Source organism: Bos taurus, chromosome 16 (assembly GCF_002263795.3).
Source record: "Bos taurus isolate L1 Dominette 01449 registration number 42190680 breed Hereford chromosome 16, ARS-UCD2.0, whole genome shotgun sequence".
Lineage (NCBI taxonomy): Eukaryota > Metazoa > Chordata > Mammalia > Artiodactyla > Bovidae > Bos > Bos taurus.
In genome coordinates this window covers 47,396,853-47,413,798 of record NC_037343.1, presented here as the reverse complement: position 1 = coordinate 47,413,798, position 16,946 = coordinate 47,396,853, and the positions used below count along the sequence as shown (strand labels likewise).

Below are 16,946 nucleotides of genomic sequence, written 5' to 3'. Positions count from 1 at the left end.
TGTATTTTATGTGAGTTGAAAAGCAACAAGGAAGGAACCACTGATTTTATGAACAGATCAGTAGCCTGGAAGATGCCTGATGCCTGAGAGGGCAAATTAACATTAAAACCATGTCGATGGAACAGGAAGATGAAACTGTCTCCAGCAATGCAAGGGAGCCTGTGGGACAGAGCCCTCGCACGTACAGATGCTCCCTGTCCTCACGTCACCCAGTGCTCTAGGCACCCACCTGCATCCACCTCCCACCTCTGTCTAAGTGAAGACCTTATTGGGATCCAGGATACTCTCTCTAGAGCTGGCTTCCCCAGCTTCTCATTTCATTCAGAAGGAACCCCAAGTGACTTGGTCACCAGTAACAGAAGAGATGTAAGATCTTCCTGACTACATGAGCCCAGAAATATTTTGGAATAAGGCATTTCAGCATGAGGATTTTCAGGTAAGTAATCAACTAGAGCTGCTTTGCTTCGACAGACTTCCAGGGCAAGACTGAGTTTGCAAGTGAACCAGGAAACTCTATGTGGGTCCCCTAAGGCCAGTGGAAGGAAACAGGCCTATTTCGGCCCATTAGCTCCACTGGAATCTGGGGTAGTGAGCTTCACAGATGCCTCTGGCCTCAGACAGGGAGGCAAGCACGCTGGAGGGGGAGCTGGCAGCCTCTAGTTACATCTCCAGGGAAACTTCTCTTTTTCTCTTGTGTTCAGAGGTCTAAGGGCGCTTTGTTTTCTCGGGTAGGACAAACGCAGAAATCAAGCCCTGTGGCAGGAACACCTCCCAAATCAAACCCTTGGTCACCAAGACAGATGGTGGAAGATATCTGGAACCTGGAAAGGAGGCAATGTCCAGCCCCCATCCCTATGCCTGCTTCACAGAGACCCCATGAAGGCCTCGGCCACCTCGCCAAGGCTCAGGGCAGCCAGCCAAGTCAGAGACTTCAACCGAGTTGGGAGTCTGGAGCCATTCTCAGGAAGGAGACAGGATAGGGGGAAGGGGCGGGCTACTTACCCCTGGGACCAGGGAGGGCACAGGGCTCCCAGGTGGCTGTGACGAAGGTTTGGCCGAGCGGCGGCGGGGAGCTGGGGATGGTGGGGAAGCCGCCAGCTGAGAAAGTGACAGCTGAAGGGAAGAAAGCTTGGGTGAGATGACAAAAGGTACCCCAGTAACTTCACAGAGCCCCTCCTGCCCTCCCAGCACTGACCCTCCAGGGGAAGGAGGACTCTAGTTGTGGCCCCAGGAGGCAGCAAGGTCTGGAATCTCCTGGTCACCAGCTGCTCTGGACCAGGCACTGAGTCTAATTGCTTCTACTCTCATCACCAAGAGCTGCAATTAGGCGATCTCTCCCACACTGCAGTGGCACCCCACTACAGTCCTCTTGTCTGGAAAATCCCATGGACGGAGGAGCCTGGTACGCTGCAGTCCATGGGGTCGCTAAGAGTTGGATATGACTGAGCGTCTTCACTTTCACTTTTCACTTTCATGCATTGAGGAAGAAAATGGCAACCCACTACAGTGTTCTTGCCTGGATAATCCCAGGGACGGCGGGGCCTGGTGGGCTGCCGTCTATGGGGTCGCACAGAAACGGACACGACTGAAGCGACTTAGCAGCAGCAGCAGCAGTATTAATAAGGAAAAGCAAGTGGAGGGGAAGCCGGGTTCTCTCCACTCAGGCTGCAGGTCTGGTCTCTGAACTTCTTTGGGTTTTATCCCCATCCCCGGGCTGAACTCCTCCATGACCCCTTCTGATTCTAACCACCTGTGTTCCTATGACATGAACCTGCCCGTTATGGGATGACCATGATGGCAACTGATGTGGGCCCTGGAATCCCCACTCCACCACTTGACTGCCACATGATGTGGGCAAGTCACCTAACTCACTTGGTTTTGCCTCAGTCTCCTCACCTGTAAAAGGGGGATGCTGACAGCAGCTAAATCACAGGGCTGCTGTGGGAAAGGACTTGGCATGTACCCAACATGGGGTCAGCCTTCCACAGATGGTACACATACGCAGGGAGTGAAGGTCAATGTGAAAGGCTGACGTGGGGTGGTGAAGGGCCCTGACCCTACTGAAGACCCATCTCTCAAATCCTGTTTATAATGTAGTATGTGTTACAAATGGGACATCTGCCATCAGCAGTGACCATCAGCCCAGGGGTGGCTGTGGTGGTGGCGTGGCGGGTGGTGCTGGTACAGAAAGGACCCAGCACATGAAGAGGTGTTGAGGAAATGGGTGGGGGGCCCTGGGGGCCCAGGCAGCATCTTGGGGCAGAGAGGAATGTAGGGTCGGCTCAGCTCCCCTTGACCCCAGCAGCCATCCTGAGCCTCTCTGGCCTCTGGGGGTGGGCGGTGCTGTTCTGTGGCCGTCCAGCACTCAGAGGCACCATGCCAAACACTGCAGGGAATATGGGGACAGGACAGCAGGGGCCGGGAGGCTGCCCCGAAAGTGTCTTCAGGCAAATGCAACACCCACTCTGATCCAGTTTCCAAGCTGCATGGTGCTCGTTAAAGCCCTGTCCTGAGCCAGCCTCGGATACTGAACAATTTGACTTTTCTAGAAAGTCAATGTCCAGGATGGTACTGGCAGACAAGGTCATCGGGAAGACAAACCAGCTCTGACCTAATTCAAACCACGTGGCCAGAGCCACCCCAGAGCTATGGGCAGACCCACAACCAGCTCAGGATCCCTGAAGGGTGGCTGCACGCTCCCAGACCAGAGGAGGTATCTGCTCTCTGACAGGCCTGCAGGTCAAGGTCCTGTCCCCACCAGCATCAGATGCTCAGGGTACCTGCCCAGCTGCTGCCCAGGGACGCCGCAGCCAGCCAGCACCTTCTCCTAGCAGAGACGCCGGGAGGGCACACCCCAGGGTCTCAAGAGAAAAACCAAGGCCAACCAGTCCTGAATGATCATCAGCCACCAAACGTAACTGCCAGGGAGAACACATTCTGAGTGTGGAAACAGGCCTTCAACGGCAACCGGAGGATGGATAACAACCACCGAAGCCACTGCCCCGATAGCCAGCTCTGGGACCAGCTGCAGAGACAGGCAGGGGGCGGCTGAGGACACCCTGGTCGCCGTCCCTGGGGGCCCATCCTCTCAGGCTTGCCGGGACCCTTCCCACCCACACACGTAAACAGGACATCAAGTGTTCTTAAAGACGCCAAGAGGGCTTTGCTGGACCCAGAACCTTTCAATATGTGATTCTGGAATTCTGAAACAGGCCTCTCAGGCCTGGGCTTACCCCTGGTCCCATGGGTGAGTCCTGGGCAGCGGTGAGCCCCTGGGACGGCGATGCTGGTGGACCTGTGAGGAAGCACAGGGGAACAGGGAAGGGACACCAAGAGCCCGGCTCAGTCAGGCTGGCGCGCATCTCCCCCGACCCCACCCAAGCAGTAACCAGTGCTACAGCTGGGCGCGGCCACCACAGAGTCTCCCCGCTTGGTGGGCAGACAAGTGCGTGCGTCTGGGGTCACTGCCTGCAGGATGGAACTCGAGCTCACTCCCCACTTCCACAGCCTCCTTCTCCTGCTCCTGTGGGCACTCTGCCTGTGCTCAGGGAGATGTGAAGCTCTCAGAAGGCTCACCCTTCCTTTCACCCTCTCACACACCTCTGCCTTCAGGGGGCCGGGTTCTGATGTCTGTCCAGACTGGGACCTCCCCAGCTGGGGCCCACTGGCTGTTTAGTTAAATAAGAAACTTCTCCGCAGCTGCACACACACGGCAAATGCCACGGGTGGGGGCTCTGCTCTCGCATCACTCACGGCCCATCCCCCAAGTCTCACTCACTCTAGGGGTGAGAGTGCAGGCATGTTAGTACCAGGAAGAATCCAGGCCAGTCCTCCTCAGGGTCCCCGGAGCGAGGGTGACCCTGGGTGACGCCAGGCTGGTTCCCGCAGTGCCCAAGATGCCCACCTGTGGAGGGAACAGCCGCCCCCACGGCGCCATCTCCACCCGAAGAGCTCGGTCCAGGGCAGGGCCGGGCCGGGTTTGCCTGTGCCGCTTCCACCCCCATCCCAGGCCCCGAACCCCAGCCCAGAAGCCCAGGCATCGCTCGAGTCCCAGAAACCCCCAGCCTCTCGGCACTGAGCTCCTGTGTCTGGGGCCACCACCACCTCGCCATCATCCCGCTCACATCGTGTTTCTCCCGCCTTCACCTGCCAGTGCCACCACCTCCAGCCCGCCTGACCCAGGCCCACACGGACAGGGCGCTCCTCACCCACCCGAAGGCCCAGGTGCAACCGGACACCTGTCTGAGTCACGTGCCCGGTTCCCCTGAGGACCACACCTGCCTCACGCGCCACAGTCTCCTTCATGGGGACCTGACTCTGGCCGCTGCATGTGGACACCACCCCCTCCTGAACTTCAGGACATCCTGAGAAATCACGGCCCTCCCCTAGGTAAACAGCCCTGCTCTAGTCACCCCCAAGTGGCCCTGAGGACCCAAGTTTAGCCCTTCCTCCCTCCCCTGTGGTCTCTGCTGCCCACGCCCTGCACAAGAAACCATCAGAATGGCTCACGTGCTCCTGAAAACGGAAGCCCTGAAACAAAAGCCGGTCCATCCGAGTGTGGAGCCTGGAAGCAATTAAAAAGCGGGAGGTCGATGGGTGCGTTGTGATGTGGGACTTGCCGAGACAACTGCTTTGCCAGGCACACTGGGCAGCTCAGGGCCCCGCAGTCTCAGGAAGGGCTGAGTCAGCGATTTCATACCACCCGCGCCAGTCACAATAGGGTCGGTCACGCCGTGCAGGACACAGAGAACCTCACGCTTGCAGCTGCAGCCACTGTGCCCGCCTGAAGATGATTTCCTGACAACCAATTACTTCCCAGTCAGCCTCCACTCACTGAAAAGTGCTGTGGACAGAAGCTAAGGTGTCTGGTCCTCTCTCAAAGCTCAAATGCCCTACACCTGACTAAAAAGGCCACAAAGGGGCTTGCAACCTACCCTGAACCTGGGCTGTCCTCGTCCCATAGGGTCACACAGCTGCACTGCGTGCTTCTCTGCACTGGCCCGGGGTGGGTAGTGTGTAGACTATGCAGGTCTGAAGCCCACTCATACTCCAGGGCGAGGGGGACTACTTCTCAGTTCAGCCCTTCTCATGAGTCGAGTGAGTGGGCAAGCATCACAGAGAGACAGAGAGTAAGTGCACAGATACGTGAGTGCTCAGGTACTGGGCTTGGCAATATCCTCCAGGCTGGAGCAGGCAGAGGCCTCACCACTGTCTTCCCTGGAAAGGTTAGGGTGGGGGAGTCCCCATGCATGACTACCAGCCAGGAGCCAGCTCTGCGTGAGACAGCATTAAAGCCTTTTGCCCCGTGTTACAAGCTTCCTTCCAGACAACACTTTTGCATGAACACAGCTTTGTATTTGGCTGGGGGTGGTGGGGAGGGTGCTGGCAGGGCCTGACGAAGGGGGTTTGTGGAGGAAAACGCTGCCCTGCAGACAGACCTACTTGTGCTTAATCTAAGGGAGAGGCAGTTGTTGCTTAGCATCCGTGGCAGCTGAGGGCCAGGTCCTGGACCAGGAGGGTGGGGGTCTGGGGATATTCCAGGATGGGGCCGAACAGCTGGCTCCAAGGGTAAGGGGATGGAAGGGGTCATCAGAGCCAAAGACACAATCGCCACGATTCAAATAAAAATTCTGAAAAATAGCTTTCCCCATCAGACCTTGAAAATAAAGGATTGGTGAGTGTTTCATGGTACCTGGGACACTAAGAATTTACAAGGCAGACCCATTTGAAAGGCCTTTATTCCTAATTATTTGGCCTTTGAAAGCCATTTTCTTGAAGACTTTGATCACAGAAATGGAGAAAGTGAGTAAAGTCTAGGAAGACATAACAGGATGCTGGTTGATGCAGCAGGCATGGGTCTCTGTGCTGAAGGAATCCAGACCTCAGGAGGCCGAGAACTGGAAGTGCCCCACCTAGTTAATCAGGCCCTAGAGTGGTGAGGAGTGCCAGACGTGCCCAGGGCCCTAGACTGAGCCACCTTCAAGGCCCAGGCTCAGAAGCCTGGGCTCTGAGCCGCTCACTGATGGTCTCCTGCAGAACGCACCCTCAGAGAGCCAGCCCTGACTTCCATCCCCTGGGTGACATCTTTTGCTCTCCCCACTGCTGCCTCATCTTTGGATGACACGTACCAGGGCACAGAGAGGATGCTCCCGAGGGTGTCACCAGCACAAAAGTCAAGAATCTAACTCCTTATTACTCTGGGAAACACCATGATTACATATCATCAATGACCCCTTCTGCTTTTATATCTATTAAGCGAATGCACCAAAATTCCGACACCACGGGAACATTTAAAAGCAAAATGTGGGTCAGGGAGATGCCGAGTTCCAAAAACTGGAGACGGAGGGCCCTCTAGTGGCCCTCTAGTGGCACCCTCTCGTGCAGGGTGATGAATGGACCTTTGCTCCCTGGTAATTTTGCAGAAAGAATAAAAAGGACAATTCATCACAGGAAGCCAAAGCATCTCACTTAAAGTGACAGCCGCATATCATTAAGATTTCCAGAGGAACCATATAAGTTGGTAAAATATTGAAGCAGGAGAAGTTTCCATCATCAGTTAAACACCAGCAGATATTTGTGTCTTCTGTATTAGGTCTTGGGAGGCAGTGTTTTCAAATGTTTGGAACCTGGGGTGAAGGCGATCACATTAATGTGACGTGAATGCGGCGATAAATCCAAATTAAATAAACCAAATGTCCCATCCGTGCAGATCTGCCGGTCCCCAAATGAGAACTGAAAAGCAGACAATGCTTCCACAGAGTACCTGCGCCACAGCTCGATTCCTGAGCTCCCAGCAGCACAGGCATCCCCTCCTGTGTGCTGAAAACAAGGCAATAAATCTCTGGGGAATGAACTAAAGGGTGTGCACCCAGCACCTCTGAATCCCAGGAAGTCATGCTGCGACTCAGTGAGCCCCACACACGGGAATAATACCCTCGGCCCGTCAGCCAGAAAGAGGCTCAGATCATCTTGAGCCCATAGCTAGCTGCCTTGTGGGGAAGCCCTTCCTGGGGGGTGGGGAGGTGTCCCCTGCCGCTTGAACTGCCACAGCGCTCCCTGGAGCCCATGCCCTGCTCTGTGCCCAGCAGACCCTCTGCAGGTCAAGGTGGTGAGCTTCCAGAGGACAGGCCAGGTCCCACGGACAGGAACTCTTTTCAATTGAAGACGGGGAAATGCAGGGAAACCTTGTTACAGCTGGAAGGCAACCTTGTGGTAGAGGCAGCTGAGCTCAGGGAAAGACATGGGACATGAAACTAGGCCCTCGAACCATCGGGTGGCCACCTGAATTCACCCTCTCTTTGAGAGCAGGACCGAGAGATGGTTTCCCTTTGGGGATCACCCTCCCAGCCCTTAACCCTGGGGTTAGCGGGGCTGGAAGTCTGAGGCATTCCAACAGAGTGTGTGACCCAGGACAGATGGCCCCTGCCCACATCCCAGTCATTCAGGGTAAAGACAGGGGATGCAGCAGAGTGGGAGACTCCATCTCGGGGCTTTGACTGGACAGCAGAAGTTCTTCATGCTGGGATTCCTAAGCCCAAGGATGACAGAGAAGCTCCCAGAGCCACCCTGTAAGGAAACCCTGCCAGGAAGGAAGCCAACAGGGAGAGCTGGAGGGCAGATGGACAGGGTGCGGGAGACAGACAGACACACCAAGTCTTCACCACATCACTCAAGTGCCAGGATATAGCCAAGTCTCACACGCTCAACAAGAGCCATCTCTTCCTATGCGGTATGTATGTTCCATTGGTTCTGCTTCTCTAGAGAACCCTGACTAAATGCTCCTTTCACCCACCTTGTTGCTGTTGTTCAATCACTAAGTCGTGTCTGACTTTTTATGACCCCATGGTCTGCAACAACCCAGGCTTCCCTATCCTTCACTACTTCCTGGAGTTTGCCAAATTGGCCCCCTGGTCAAATTTGACCCACAATCTGTGCTCATAAATAAAGTTTTATTAGAACACAAGCATGTTCATTCATTGACACACTCTCAATGGCTTTCACCAGCAGAGATGAGTAGCCATGACAGAGGTCATCTGGCCCACAAAGCCTAAAATATTTCCTGTCTGGCCTTAAAGTCTGCTGACCTCTGCCAGAGATGGAGCTCAAATATGCAAAGAGAAACATAAATCCTGAACCTAAGTTAATCAAATCAGGACAGACGTAACTGTCAAGCCGCCCACCCACCATTCTCTATCTTATTCCCTAAGAGGAACAGTAGCCTGCCCGGCTCCTCTTCCAAGGAATTCTCCTGGCAAGAATACTGGAGGGGGTAGCCAGCCCCTTCTCCAGAGTATCTTCCTGACGTAAGGATCGAACCCAGGTCTCCAGCACTGCAGGAGGATTCTTTACCGTCTGAGTCACCAGGGAAGCCCCCTTCCTTTTAGACCAGGTTCATATTCACAGCAACTGTGAGCAGAAAGGACAGGGAATTCCCACGTATTCCCTGCCCCACAGACACACAGCTTCCCCCACTATCAACACCCCACACCAGAGTGGGACAGCATTCTTTTTGCTGGTCTTTGTTTGTTTATTGTCTCTTTTTAAAATGTGACCTCTATGAGGACAGGAGCCTGGAAGTGTACCTGGACATCACAGACTCTCAGTAGGGTTTTCTGAAGGGATGGGGTGCGGGGGTTAGTGCTGAGCAAACCTATGTGAATAAACACTCCCTCACTTTCTTTCAAAGTGATTAATGAAAAATGCTGGGAGCAGGGTCAACACCAAGCTCTGCAGCCAGGCAGGAATCCACTTCCCTGGATGGCAGCACAGGCATGGGTGTGTATCCATCAAGGACTCTGGAGTCAACAGTAAGTCTGTGCAAATGTTGCGTTTGCTCCCGATCTGGTGGTTGCCTTGTTTCCACTGAGATTTGGGATCTGTATTTATTTGGGCCAGTGGTTGAGAGAGGTTATGAACATGTGACCGCTGCCCACTGATGCTGCCAGCTAGGAGGATGACAAGATCAGTGTGGCTGACAGCCACTATGAACCATGTGCCCCGTTTCCAGGCAGTCCTGTGCACCCTGACCGATTTTCACTCATCTGACCCTCTCTACAATTCCTGACAGCCTCTGCCCATTTTTCTTTCCAGTTGTTTATCTCCTCCTTGTTGATCTTTCCATCATCGTTCTTCTTTCTAATCTTCTTATTCCTTCAATTAATTTTTAATGGTTTTACATACTGCAAATATCTTTCAGTCTGAGGAACTGCTTTTTAACTTTGTTTATGGAATCTTCTCTCTTAGAAAACTTTCTTTATATGTTAACATAATCACATTTCTCAATCTTCTCTTTTTGGTTTACACTTTATCTTGTTTAATGAAGCCTTCCCACCCCTAGGGTCATAAAAATATTCTCCAATTTCTTCCTAAGACTCAAGTGTTCTTTTCCATCTAAATAGTCCTTTCATCCATCTATTTTATAACTGAGGACACTGAGGGACAGACACATGAAGCCACCAGCCTAAGATCATCCAGCTGGCAAGTCTGAATTGTCTTCAAAGCCACTTACATGCCACTGTGTGTCCACTTCCTTTCAGAAACCGCCAGTTTCAGAACCCAGAACCCCGGTGTGAAGGTTCAGACATAACAATATGCAGAGACCTATCAGCATCGTGGCTGCTGTGCAGCACCCACTGTCCAAATAGACCAGCTCACCCCCCCACCCCCCAATCGGGGCGCAGGCAGGTCGTTCCTGCACTGCACCCATGAAACACGGAGGCCTTCTGAGCATCCTCATCCTGGCCCCGTGTCACAAGGACTAGTTCCCCTCTGCAACAGGCACCCAGAAATGGCAGTTCTCTGCTGTAAGGTATTAACTGTATACATGCATGCGTGTGTGCTCAGTCGCTCAGTCGTGTCCGACTCTCTGCAACCCCATGGACTGTAGCCCACCAGGTTCCTCTGTCCATGGGATTTCCCAGGCAAATACTGGAGCGGGTTGCCGTTTTATCCTCCAGGGGGTCTTCCCAACCCAGGGTATTAACTAAACACTACAAAGTTGCTCTTCAAAGTGGTCCCTCCCGGTGTGGTGAGAGGTCCTCTTTTCCCAAATTTTCAACCTCATGCTGTCATTCAGCTAGCTCTTTCCAATACAAGGGAAATGAAATGGGTTCTCATTTTAATTTTTATTTCTCTGATTACTAGTGAAATTGAGCACTTTTTTATACATTTTGGTTATCCTGGTTTCTCCTCTGTGAACTCCCTTTTCATATCCTTTGACCATTTTTCTGTCTATTCCTCATTGATTTGGGACAGCTCATTTTATCATTTTTCCTCTCTCTAAACTTCTAATTAAAATTTCAGTCTTGTAATCCATCCAGAATTTATGGTTTGTTATTGTTGTTGTTCAGTCACCAAGTCATGTCTGACTCTTTGCAACCCCAGAGACTGAAGTATTGCAGGTTTCCCTGTCTTTCACCATCTCCAAGTTTGTTCAAATTCATGTCCATTAAGCCGGTGATGCCATCCAAACATCTCATCCTCTGCCACCGCCTTCTGCTCCTGCCTTCAATCTTTCCCAGCATCAGGGTCTGACCTACTTGCAGTCTGAGGTATGGTTTGTATACAATAAGAAATTGGGATCTGATTTTCTATTTTCCACAAGGACAGCCAGTCCAGTGCTGTTAACTGACTGGTGTGCCCTTACTCCCACGGTGGGCGGCATAAAAGCAATCCTCCAACCCAAAGTACCCACATTCTAATTACCAGAACCATGACTATGTTGTATTAACACTGCCAAGGGAAGCAAGGTTGCAGATGAAACTAAGGTTGCTTATCACCTGACCTTGAGATGCAGAGACTGTCCTGGATGGTAGGGGAGGGGGTGGGGGGTGCAGTAGGCAATGCAACTATGACAGTCCTGATGAGAGAAAGGGAGGCAGGAGGGAGAATCAAAGAGAGATTTAAAATGTAACTCTGGGACTTCCCTGGCATTCCAGTGGCGAAGACTCTGAGCTCCCAGTGCAGGGGGCACCAGTTTGATCCCTGGTCAGGCAACTAGATCTAGCGTGCCACACGGCCAAAAATAAATAAATTAAGTAAAATGTAACTCTGCTGCTTCTTAAGATGGAAGCAGGGGCGAAAGTGCAGCTAGCCCCTGGGAGCTGGAAAAGGCAAGGAGACAGATTCTCCCCCAGAGCCTACAGCAGGAACACAGCCCCAAGACCTGGATTTCAGCCTGTGAGACCTCTGGACTTCTGATCTCCAGAAATGTGAGATAGTAAGCTCATGCTATTTTAAGCAACCAAGCTTATAGTAATTTGTTATAATAATTAAAGGAAAGCAATATGCTCTTTATCTATAATTTGTCATATATCACACTTTTTATCTTGTCCCATTATCTACTGATCTGTGTCTGTAGCAGTGTCACACTGTTCTAGTTACTATAATTTTACGCTAAATCTGCAAGTCAAGAAAGGGGAAGCCTCTCTCCTTCATAGTTGCCTTGGGCATTCTTGAATGGACTTTCCTGGTGGCTCAGGGGTAAAGAATCTGCCTGCAACGCAGAGACCCGGGTTCGATCCCTGGGTTGGGAAGATCCCCTGGAGAAGGGAAAGGCTACCCTCTCCAGTATTCTTGCCTGGAGAATTCCCATGGACAGAGGAGCCTGGTGGGCTACAGTCCACAGGGTCGCAAAGAGTTGGACACAACTGAGTGACTAAACACACACACATACATATGCACACATTCTTTAATATGTAATTTTTTAGTTTAAAAAGAAAAGAGTACATCCTAAAAGAAAATAAATGCAGTGCACAGCAGAGATGCTTTCTAGGGAGAGGGTGTGAGCCAAAACTCAAAATCATGAAGCAATGACATAGTCAGTGAATCACACGCAGCACAAAGCAGCTAGGAAAAGCTTCAAAACCACTGGACTTATCACCCCTGGGGTGGAGGATTTCAACAGCCTAGAAATTGTCAACAGCAGGCAACTTTACTTCTGACCAAATTCATTCTCCTGACTGAAACAAAAATTATTTAACTAACAAAATACATAAGACAACAGTTTTAATGACATTGGAATTCAGGCAAGAAATGGTCCTAAGGAACTGGAAACAAAGAAGTAAGCCCTCCGACGGTCCCAAAATTAACACGTTGAGTGATTTTGCAGATTGCAGCTCAGGAAAGGGGAACACAGAGCACAGTGGACCCCTGATCAGAAGGCCGGGCTAAGTTCAAGGAGACCAAAGAAATGGAAGTTTGCAGGGCTGAGCACAGACAGGAGAGGGGCGCAGAGAGGGAACTCCAGCCACTTACAGAGGGTCCCTCTAGGATTCAGGAGGTCACTGACTGCGAAACTACCCAAGGATGGGGAAAGAATCACCCCCAAAATTAGAGGGACCAGTACCCTGTGCTCATGGGGCCAGAAAGAGGCCATTCTCACAGACTGGTAAACTTCGTAATTCAAGGACATCAGGCAAAGTACTGAAGGAGGTCTTCTCACTTAGTGAGGGGTAATTAGCCCTAGACTAAATGCTCATGAGGTCCCATCTCACAACTCTTAAAGCCAAGGCCCTAAATGACCAAGTAATTTCCAAAGTTCAGGAGTGTTTACCAGCTACCTGGACTTCCCTGCATGTCCAGTGGTTAAGACTCCAGGTTTCCACTGCAGAGGGAACTAAGAGCCCACATGCCATGGGGTGTGGCAAAAAAATATATATATATACATATTTGTCAACCATAAAAATATTTAGCAACCAAAAGGAGAAAACTCACAATATCTGGAATCCAATCAAAAGTTATTGACCATAGAGAAGCTGGAAGATACAACCCAAATCAGGACAAAAATCAATCAATCAAAACTAATGCACAACTGCCCAAGATTTTAGAATTGGCAAACAAGGATATTAAAGTAGTGACAAACTTTGTAATGTTACCTCCAGATTCTGGTACCTTGAAACTGCTGCTGCTGCTGCTAAGGCGCTTCAGTCGTGTCCGATTCTGTGCGACCCCACAGACGGCAGCCCACCAGGCTCCGCCCTCCCTGGGATTCTCCAGGCAAGAACACTGGAGTGGGTTGCCATTTCCTTCTCCAATGCATGAAAAGTGAAAAGTGAAAGTGAAGTCGCTCAGTCGTGTTCGACTCTATGCGACCCCATAGACAGCAGCCTACCAGGCTCCTCTCTCCATGGGATTTTCCAGGCAAGAGTACTGGAGTGGGTTGCCATTGCCTTCTCCAACCTTGAAACTAAACCTAGTTAAAATGAGAATTACTATTGGGTCATTTCAAACAGGATAAAATACTGGAATTTTAATTTTAATTGTTGCACAGGCCTAAGTTCATCTACCTCTGCCTTAGGAGAGAAACAAAAAAGCATAAGTTTGTCGGTAGTTATACCTGTATTTCACTTCTGGAGATGAAAACGACAATATCTGTGAGGAAAATGCACTGGGTGGGATTCATGGCAGATCAGATGCTGCAGAAGAAAAGATGAGTGAAGCTGAAGATGCAGCAATACAAAGTATCTAGGACTGGAGCACAGAGAGAAAAGACCACAAGTAAAACTGAGCAGAAGCTCAGCAGGGTGGGACTTCCCACAGCTTTGCCACCTGATAAAGGTATGACTGGGAGCCTCAAGGGAAAAGAGAGAGGAAGACAGAGAAAATAATCAAAGAAGGAATGATCAAAATTGTCCCAACTTTGATTTAAAAAAAAAACAGAGATCCAAGAAGTTCCATGAACACCCTCAAAATTAGCTAAAGGACCATTTGGGGAAACAAAGGTAGCAGCACACTAGGCTTTAAATCTCCTCCAAGGGACTTCTCTGAAGTCCACGCTCCCAACGCAAGGGGCCCAGGTTTGATCCCTGGTCAAGGAACTAGATCCCGCATGCTGCAACTAAGACCCAGTGTTGCCAAATAAATAAATAAAAATAAATATTTTAAATAATAATAAATAAATCTCCTCCAAGCCCTGCATGAAAACAGACAGGGCAGTTGGGAAAGCAAACACAGAGCCCCCAGGCCATGCCGACAGCCAGTCAGGCGGGAGAAGCCAACAGGGTCATCCTGTCCTGGCTGACAGTTAATTCAATTAGAAGGCCTTCACGCAAGCTGTCGGTTTCCAGCATCATAACTACACCAAAGTTCAACACATGAAAATTCCTTTCCAGAAAAAGTACTTATTATTTTTCCATTAACGATAGCTGTAGAGGTTTCTTCTCTAAGAAAATGATCTCTTCAGGTATTTCTAAGGACCAAAGTAAACTATATTTATTATTTTGAACTGCATTTATTACATTTCACTACTGTCCTTTTGGGCTTCCCAAGCGGCGCCAGTGGTAAAGAACCTGCCCGCCAAAACAGGAGATGTAACAGATTTGGGTTCGATCCTCGGGTGGAGAAAATCCCCTGGAGGAGGGCATGGAAACTTACTCCAGTATTCTTGCCTGGAGAATCCCATGGACAGAGGAGCCTGGCGGACTACAGTCCATAGCGTCACAAAAAGTTGGACACAACTGAAGCGACTTAGCATGCACAGCACACATTATCCTTTTGAATAGTTTAATTAAAAACCAAAATAATAATGTTTATATCAAATCATAAAACGCACATATTTTATAATTTAGGATACTATCTTTATTTCACACTAACATTTCTTAGAGGTTAGCATTTATTTTTTAAATGTAATTGTGAATATGTCAAAGAAAGGAAGATACTAGAGTTAAAGAAGGGAATGAGTTTGACCTTTTGGTATTTTTTAACTATGTATTCTATACTTTCAATGCATTTAACTTTATCCAATAAAATTGTAAATTCATTCTAAACTCTGGTGGAAAACACATGCCTGCCACCCACCATTCCAGGGGATTCTGGCAGATATTCTGGAAATGTCTCAAGTACAAGCAGTGCTGTACATTTCAATAGCACTTATGTGTGTGTGTGTGTGTGTGTGTGTGTGTGTTAGTCACTCAGTTGTGTCTGACTCTTTGCAACTCCATGGACTATAGCCCGCCAGGCTCCTCTGTCCATAGGATTCTCCAGGCAAGAATACTGGAGTGGGTTGCCATTCCCTTCTCCAGGGAATCTCCCTAACCCAAGGATCGAATCCAAGTTTCTGGCATTGCAGGGAGATTCTTTACCAGTGAGCCACCTGGGAAGCCCATCACTTACGTAAGATGTAATTATACCTGAGAACATTCTGATAAGCACAAAAAATTGGAAAGAATAAAACAATTAAAAACAATAAATGCACTGCCTTTTTGAGGGAAAAGGAAAATACTTAATAATACAGTTTGTCCTGAAGCAATAAACTATCAAGTTTTGGTATCTGAATATTTTTAAACATCTCAGAAAATCCTGGAGGACCATGAAGATGAAGGCCAAGACATCGAGTCCCAGGACAGAGAAACAAGTGTGCTGCTGCCACCAGCTGTGAGATTAAACTCAATGAGACCAGTTTCCAAAAACCAGAATCTCAGCTGATAAAAAAAGTCACTCCCAAACAACAGACTCCCTGGCGCCTTTGCAGAGCATTCAGGACCTGCTGCCCGAGAGACACTGGCCAGCCCTCCCTAGATACCCAGCAGCATCCATCAGAGGAAAGCCATCTGGATGGAGGATGGATGGACACTCAGTGCCCCTCTAGGGCTTCCACATTTGCTCATCCCCTACCTTTCTGACTTTCTAGGAGCCTAACTGCCCATGATTGAGAATGTTCCTTCAGCCAATGAGATCCTTAGAAGCCAAGAACTCAGTGCTCTTTCAACCCTCCTGCTAACCTCGCTCTCTTCTCACCACAGGTGGGATTCCCCACCAGGATGCTGGCTTCCTGTCCTTGGGGATAAACTAAGAGGCCCTGAACACAAGGTACCAGCCTCAGCAGAAGGAGCTGGTACAGCCAACATGAAGCTGACAGCGGCAGTCACACACACGGGGACGGGGACGTTGCCATCCATGGAAGAGCATTACTTCCTCCAGCATCGACAGCCCTCCATCCCTTTTTTAAAGCCACACCCTGAGGTCGTGGCCTCCCCACTCCCAGATTGCACACCAAGGAAATAAAAATCACTTTTTAAAAACAACAAACTCAAGGCTACATTAACAGTGCAACATAAAGCTGGCAGAAAAGCTATGACAAACCTAGTGAAAGTGAAAGTGTTAGTTGCTCAGTCACGTCCAACTTTTTGCGACCCCCATGGACAATTGCCCGCCAGCTCCTCTGTCCATGGAATTCTCCAGGCAAGAATACTGGAGTGGGTAGCCATTCCCTTCTCGAGGGGGATCTTCCCAACCCAGGGATTGAACCTGGGTCTCCCACATTGCAGGCAGATTCTTTACCATCTGAGCCATCAGAGAAGCCTAGACAGCATATTAAGAAGCTGACATCACTTTGCCGACAAAGGTCCATCTAGTCAAAGCTATGGTTTTTCCAGTAGTCATATACAGACGTGACAGCTGGACCACAAAGAAGGCTGAGCGCCAAAGAATTGATGCTTTCAAACTGTGGTGCTGGAGAAGACCCTTGAGAGTCCCTTGGACTGCAAGGAGATCAAACCAGTCAATCCTAAAGGAAATCAACCCTGAATATTCATTGGAAGGACTGATGCTGAGGCTGAAGCTCCAATCCTTTGGCCACCTGATGTAAAAAGCTGACTCACTGGAAAAGACCCTGATCCTGGGAAAGATTGAAGGCAGGAGGAGAAGGAGGTGGCAGAGGATGAGATGGTTAGACAGCCTCACCAACTCAATGGACATGATTTTGAGCAAACTCTGGAAGACAGTGAAGGACATAGAGTCTGGCGTGCTATAGTCCACAGAGTTGCATACAGTCTTAGCGACTGATATGACTTAGCAACTGAACAACAACCATAAAGCTGGCAGTCTGTGGCTGTCAGCCAGCTTTTGATTCTTGAGCCCTGTGTCTGCAGGACACCCAAGAGAGATGTCCCTTTAAGTGTCACCAACAGACCTTTCAAAGCCTTCAGTCAGGGAGCTAACTCATGGCT

The 16,946-nt window shown here is 50.0% G+C and overlaps 1 protein-coding gene across 10 annotated transcripts in view; it reads right to left on the bottom strand.

Annotated features, from left to right (window-relative positions):
• Window positions 1–16,946, bottom strand: part of NPHP4 (nephrocystin 4) — a 138,538-nt gene that overhangs the window by 50,108 nt on the left and 71,484 nt on the right. For all 10 annotated transcript variants that reach the window (XR_001502085.3, XM_059875745.1, XM_005217171.5 and 7 more), the window contains 2 exons: window positions 3,234–3,295; window positions 1,003–1,113 (listed from right to left, as the gene is read on the bottom strand). Coding sequence is in view for 9 of the 10 variants with exons in the window: in XM_059875745.1 (XP_059731728.1) it covers window positions 1,003–1,113; window positions 3,234–3,295 (173 nt within the window). In the remaining variant the exon portion in view is untranslated. The remainder of the gene's footprint in view (window positions 1–1,002; window positions 1,114–3,233; window positions 3,296–16,946) is intronic.